Raw genomic sequence first — 6,785 nt, forward strand, 5'->3', positions numbered from 1 at the left:
AAATCCACGTAATCTTTCCGACGCGACGACGCGTTCTTTTATTTATATAGCAGCAACGCAACGATTGAGTGTTGTTCCATCCTTCATTTGCCCCTCTTCCTTCTCCTTTCGTTACAAGAAAGAAGATTTGCTCTCTACCGTTTGTCACCATCCTCATTATTAGGCTGCATCATTTGGATTCTGTTTGCTTTTTCATTGCAGACCCTCTACTTATCTTAGCAGCTCACTCTTTCCTTCCATCAAGCATATCCCATTTGGGTCTTCCTTCCTCTTCGATTTGCCACCTATCGCATTTTTTTTTTTCGTACTCATCATTGCCGGTACCGCAAGTTATTGCACGAACTACCGCCTACAAGCATGTCGAAACTCGCAGTGACTGCGGCCAATAAGCCCACAGGCCTCATGCGCCGGCATCCTTCCATTCGCGCTCCTGATCGCTCACCTTTCGGTTCAATTTCGGAGGGTGTCAAAGTCCAACTCCATTATCTTCCCCCCGCCGCATTTATTGTTGATCACAGCCCACCTGCTTTTCATCGTGGCAACAGTGTTGGTGAGCCCGATCGAGAGGGGGCGAAGATTACTCCCTTTCCTGATGAGGAATCACTTCAGACTTTTGAGGATGCCAGAATCGCGGTGCAGGATGATGATCCATTCGGCGGCGGACATCGACAGCTTTCAAAAAACATAGTTCCGAACGCATCTTCACCCGTTGCTCCTAAAAGGAGCGACTTCTTTGGCTCTCGGGGATCAATAAGACCTCAGCTTTCCAACGATCATTTACAAGGCCATCGTCATTCGTCAGCCTCTGGACTCTGTGGCCCGCAACTGTTGCAACAGGCTTCCAGATCAGCTTCGATAGAGAAGATGCCTCCCCCAAGCGATATCATTCAACAGAAAGGCGAACGTGTGAGTCGGAGCATGAGGCCTTTACGAAGGCGGCTGATTTTTACAGTCGTACCTCTCTAACAACAGTCACGTCAACCAACAACCTGCCAACCAAGCTCATTCCGGTGTTCCCCGTATTTCTCAGTCTGGCCGCGGTGTCTCCCAGGCCCAACTGCAAATCATCGGCCCAACCAGTACTTTCGCGGATGATCACCCTCGACTTGTTGCGGAGTCTTCTCCATATATGTCCAGGGACCTAGTAATACTCGATCAACCCTCAGACATTACAGCCAGTCAGCAGCGTGGGCAAGGGCACAATTTACACTATGATAAGCATTTTCAAACCCCTTCAACTAACCGTCATCAGGTCGAGACAAACATTAATCGTGCTGATCATCGTGAATCCTCCAATACTGTTGGAACCCATGGCCACGTTCATCAACGGGACACATCTCGAGACGACGAGTTTGTCGCTAGATGTTCATTCCAAGCGCTCATTTTTGACGATGACTCTAGTATGATTGACTTCGACGGGACCGAACAGACTCTTAAGAGGACGCCTGATAAGCGACGGGCGGTGGACAACGAGAGCGAAAGCATTTTCAATTTCACTCCTCGTGCCCAAGGTCAGCCAGATCCTGTAAGCAGCTTTCAGCTCATTTGTCCAGGAAGGTACTCAAAATGAGGAAAAAAGGGCAAGAACAAGCGCTGCAGCTTTGTCATTCCGAAGGGTTTCAATGACCATCTCACTATTATTAAAGGAGTTGATCCGCAAGCTATTTTATTCAAGCGTATGAAGAACGCTCAAGTGTTTGACCATGGAGGAAAGTGGACGGACCCCAAGCGTCAGTGGCTTCTACATGTTGAGATGGAGACTGCTTAATCATTGTTAGAAATCCTGGAAGGCCAGATCAATCAATTTGAGCGCATTAGGCAGCGTTGGGAAGGTTTTTTCGGTCGTAAGGCGGAATCAATCTTACTTGCAATTTTTTCCGCTCAATGTCATTTTAGGGCTTGAAGACCTTGTGCAGACCAAAGACGCTGTTTTACAGCACAAACAGGATTTGACTAAGCAGTATGCAGATGCTGGTGAGCAGTTGGCCGAACAATGTGACGAGATTCAGCTGGCGACACGCCATACTCATAAAAAGAGACGTATTTGTCGTGCTTAAAGATGGAAAGGAAGGCGGATAATCCTGTTAGTGAAGTGGAACAGAAAATCGTGCTTAGGCCGTAACACCCAAAATTTCATGTTGGTTACTTATGCACAAGATTTATATCGTATATGTAAATCCTTTATAAAGGTTGTAGATATTGCTTTCCGGGGCAGAGGAGACATGATCATACACCTTTGGCATGCTGATTGATACGTACGTTTAAATACAGGTACGTATTAATACTTGGGTACGTACTACCCACTCAACTATGACAGATGGTGCGTGCTCTGGGGTGTCTCGCTGATCTTTTTGCTGAATGAATGAGCTTTAGGCGCTATCGCGGAGATTACATAATATATCACTCCCTCGATACTTGTTATTTCTGTCTCGCTCACCCTGGCCTCGTCGCGAAACGCCTCGCGACATTATCCCCTTTCACCAAATTTAATTATTTTGTCCCATTCCAAGCTGCTCCGAGTCACAAATGGCACCTCATGGGAAGGGTGTCAATCCATCAGAGTCGCCCTCCGGCAGCCTCAAAAAAGCACCACCCAGTGGCCCCAAAGCCCTCCGCGGTTTAGCGTCCCCTTCCGCTTTCCGCGACGCTGTTATTGGCGATGGTTTACTGCAACGCCGTGGCGAAGACGAGAGGATTTCTTTCGCATTTCCCAAGAAGGGGAAGGAGAGCCTCGATAGAAACGGAGAACGACCCAGACCAATGAGCTTGGAGAGCAGATTGGGTCCCCCTGTCAGTCGCTTCAGCCGCCCTGTAGGTGGCGACAGCTTAGAAAGAGGTAAGAGAAACGAGGCCTGGGTTAATAGGGATGAAGGAACCAGCGCAGGACCTTCCTCAATTCACAGAATAAATCGGGAGAAAATTCGCCCCCAATCTGAGTTCATCGAGTCTAGTGCGAACCTATACTCTGAAGACGATCGCAATCGTGATCGAGGCAGATATCATGAGCGCGACTGGTCTAGAGAGACAAATGGAGATAGGAGAGGGGGCGAAGGACACAATTATAGGGAACATGGAAGGGGGAAAGAGCATCAGAATGGGCGAGAGAGAGTTAGGAGGCTTTACCGAGATCGTTCAAGTGAGAGAGAGAGCTCGCGTGACGAGCGCGACAGGTACGGCAAAGAGTACAATCATCGGCCCAACAAAACCAGATTTTCCCCAAACACAAGTCCCGAGCGTAGCGGACTTAAGTCATCTTTAGGCAGGCACCGGTCACCAGTTTCGATCTCGTCGTCCTCTTCGGCCTCTACCCGCCCGCCTCCACCCGTACAGAATCGAGAACCTTTAGGAATCAGTGGCCCTCAATCTAAAGGTGGGGCGGATGAGCTTTCAAATGGACCGTTTGAGAACTCAATTTCCCGGTCCAGGGCCTGTACCGCTATGCCGAGAAACCTGGGACCTAAGCGATTAGTTCGCCCTTCGCCTCCTCATGTCAGTCTCAAGTCTACCTTAGGGGATAATCCATCTCCACCAACTGAGAAATATCCTCCTTCACCGCCTCCTTTAGATAAACTTTCGGAATCATCCTTCAATCGTGAACCCCTTCAGGATCAGCGTCCACCCACCCCGCCACTACCGGAAAATTCCTCGCTCATATCTCCTTCCCTCGAATCGTCGAGACTGGATCAAAATCAACACCCTTTACCTGACGAGCCACTTCAACCGCCCCTCCCGCCCATTTCTATATCATTTCCCCAGAAGCCAGGCTCATCATCTTCATTGTCCCGTCTCTCTTCTCTATCCGCCGCTCTGTCACGACCTAACCCTCTTGACAAAGACGATACTTCGGTGCCGCCATCTTTTCACTTCAGGGAAATACCTACCCGTCACCAGAAACTTTCTCCAATTAATGTCGAAAATCGTCTACCGCAAACGTCCGCTATACCACCTCCACCATCTGAGATTGTACCAGAACCCCCGTGGATTCGTCCCCCATACATCCCCCCTCCTTGTACAACGCATCGTCCGGGAATAGGCAACTTTTTTATCACCAATCTTAGAGAAAAAATGGAGGACAAAACAGGGAAAGAAGAGAAGAGGGTTGATGGGATGGAAGATGGAAAGGTTGTGCAGGTGATAGATCCAAGACTATCAATGACGGAGGAACAGAGAGGGAGGGGAAGAGGGAGTTCAAAGCAGAGGGGGGCGTTTTACGAATTGACTTACGAGGTAAATTTGAATTCGCAATCCTCTCTTCCATCTATAAGCAAAACTGAATCAAGTCACAGTGGGATTTGTACTCCGTTACTCCCAAACCTCCTTCACCGCCGACGGCTGTCTTGATCACAGGTCTTGGTCCTCTGACTACGGTTGATCAGATCACCAAATTTTTGCGACCCCATGGCCGCATCAAAGAGATTGACTCTAAAGTTGACCGGAAAACTGGCATGCAGCTTGGAATATGCTGGGTCAAGTTCGAGGGACCTCCTTTGGGTCGTCCTGGTACCGCGCACGATGTAGCAAGTATGGCTGTCAAGGTGTGCGATGGAAAGAAGATAGGCATGGGAGACGAACGGATCAAAGTGGTGTTGGATGGCAGAGGGAAGAGAGCAGAACAAGCGGTGAAAGAAGAGATGGAAAGGAGGTATCCTCCTAAAAAGCCTTCTGCGTTGCCGGGCGACGTAAAGGTGACGTCCCTGTTAGGGACAGCAATGGCTACGACGTCCAGACCTCCTAATGCCCCAAATGCTAGTACTCCTTTAATCGAAAAGCAGGCACTTGATACATCTGCCAAACCTCCGATTATTAGACCTGGCGTGCTGAAGCCTTTGGGACAGAAGATGTATCATCGCCCTTCAGCCCCTCCTCACTTCTTCAACAATAACCGATTCCGCGATGAATCATTCCTTAGTAGACCATTCAATGCCGGTCTAGGAATGATCTCGCAGCAGCAAATGGGCCATAAGATACTACCCGGGAGACCGGTGCAACAGTTGGCGTCAAGCTTTACAAGTGCACCATTCGCCAAACATCCATGGGAAAGGAGAGAAGACAGTTGGGCCAATGAACGCGGGGGGCGATTGAAAGAAGAATCATCTACCCGCTATCGGCGCGCAAGATCGCTGTCACGATCTTCGTATTCTTCCTACTCTTCATACTCTTCCTATTCTGAAGAAAGTGAGGAAGAGCGGCCCCGGCGCCCCACAAAAGTACCGTATCCTCAGAGGAAACGCCTTGCCGCAGGACCGAGCAAAGAGGACGAGTATAAGATGGAAGATGTTAGAGAAGCAATCAGGAAGAATGGTCACCCATGCGTATTTATTGATGCTAAATCTCTACCGGCTACGCGAGAGTATGAAAGTTATCTGAAGGATCACTTCAAGGCCTTCAGGCCGACAGAGGTAAGCCTTGCCCTGAACGCGAAGTCCTGATGACTCACAATTCTTTCTTTTCCTTTGTCATGGCAAACAGATTATTCATAGCCATTTGGGCTGGTACATTCTTTTTGCCGACGATACCACTGCATATAGGGTCCAGCGCGTATTGGACACCACAGCGGTACAAGGTCATCGCTTGTCGCTTGTTGTCCATACATCTTCCGGACCTCGTGCGCAAACAGATGCCTCAGAGCATGGAACTGGTGGTGCAGGGGAAAGCAACAAGGGCAACTGGCGATATTTGACAATCACGAAAAAGACTCGGCCAATGCCTGCTATGAAGAAGTCGGGGAAGTCTGCGACCATCAGGAGAAAGGTACACTCATCTCCAGTATCTGGTAGCGATGACGATGATGCGCAAGTGTCTGTTACGGCTCAGAGCAGGGAGCGGGCTCCATTATATGCAAACTCGACCTCGCCACTTTCAGGCGATGACAGGCCGCTTGCTCGTTCGGTCAAAAGGGAGGAAAGAGATGTCGACGAGGAAAACGAGTCTTCTCTTGTTGAAAAAAGGGCAGACGTAGTATCCGTCAAGGCCACCAAAGGTCCAAAGAGTAAAAAGATTAGGGTGGACTCTGACGAAGAGGAAGAAATTCAAGAAGCCCAATTGGCTAGCGTTAGGGAAGTCACAAAGACGGAAGGAAAGCAGGATGATAGTACGGTCGCCGAGCGCGAGACGTTGCCTTCTGAGAGTATCTCTGAGCTTACCAAACACAAAAAGAGGCCCACCAAAGCGAAGGGAGGAAAGGCTATAAAGAAAGTGCGCCTTGACCAAGAACCCGGTGGTGCGGTAGCGAAAATTGAAATCGACGAAGATACCGTACCTCAACCACCCAAGAAAAAGAAAGTTGTTAAAACTGAGGTCGATAAACTTCTGGCTTCTGGTGTACTTATGGATGAAGAAGATGCGTACTGGCTTGGTCGAGTATTAGCCACCCAGGAAGATGGCCTCGAGCCAATTTGGTCGGATGACGAAGGAGACTTTATCGATGAAGGCCACCCTCTCTTTCACAAATCAGGCGCTTGGCGGGCAGAAGGATGGAAGAAAATTGCCCAAGTGCAAAAGTCAAGATATCTCCCGCAGCGCAACCGAGCTGTGGTCAACTCCGAGGATGTTGGAGGGATCACTACAGGCAGGACGGCTCGTCTCGCTGGCCGCGATCAGCACCGACAAACAGCAGCAGTTGCTGCTAATAATACCGTCGAGAGCGATCTATTTGCGTTCAATCAACTGCGTATCAGAAAGAAGCAGCTCAGATTCGCGAGATCAGCAATTGAAGGATACGGGCTGTATGCGATGGAGACGATCCATGCGGGGGAGATGGTTTGCGAATATGTGGGTGATTTAGT

The 6,785-nt window shown here is 49.3% G+C and overlaps 2 protein-coding genes across 3 annotated transcripts in view; both read left to right on the forward strand.

Moving 5' to 3' along the window:
* The first annotated feature begins 91 nt into the window (after positions 1–91).
* On the forward strand, positions 92–2,150 carry CNAG_01244. Of its 2 annotated transcripts, XM_012194022.1 has the most exons (6): positions 92–906; positions 953–1,350; positions 1,402–1,525; positions 1,580–1,730; positions 1,779–1,844; positions 1,897–2,150. In XM_012194022.1, the coding sequence occupies exons 1-6, from the start codon at positions 358–360 to the stop codon at positions 2,055–2,057; spliced, it is 1,449 nt and encodes a 482-aa protein (XP_012049412.1). In that variant the 5' UTR covers positions 92–357; the 3' UTR covers positions 2,058–2,150. The 2 variants fall into 2 exon arrangements, with proteins under 2 accessions (XP_012049412.1, XP_012049411.1); XM_012194021.1 differs by having other exon boundaries at positions 953–1,525.
* Positions 2,151–2,430: 280 nt separating this feature from the next.
* Positions 2,431–6,785, forward strand: part of CNAG_01243 (histone-lysine N-methyltransferase, H3 lysine-4 specific) — a 5,161-nt gene continuing 806 nt past the window's right edge. The window contains exons 1-3 of the mRNA XM_012193620.1: positions 2,431–4,227; positions 4,287–5,399; positions 5,470–6,785. The exon at positions 5,470–6,785 is cut by the window's right edge and continues 120 nt beyond it. Coding sequence (XP_012049010.1) covers positions 2,527–4,227; positions 4,287–5,399; positions 5,470–6,785 — 4,130 coding nt within the window. The 5' untranslated portion in view covers positions 2,431–2,526. The remainder of the gene's footprint in view (positions 4,228–4,286; positions 5,400–5,469) is intronic.

This window comes from Cryptococcus neoformans, chromosome 5, assembly GCF_000149245.1.
Source record: "Cryptococcus neoformans var. grubii H99 chromosome 5, complete sequence".
Lineage (NCBI taxonomy): Eukaryota > Fungi > Basidiomycota > Tremellomycetes > Tremellales > Cryptococcaceae > Cryptococcus > Cryptococcus neoformans.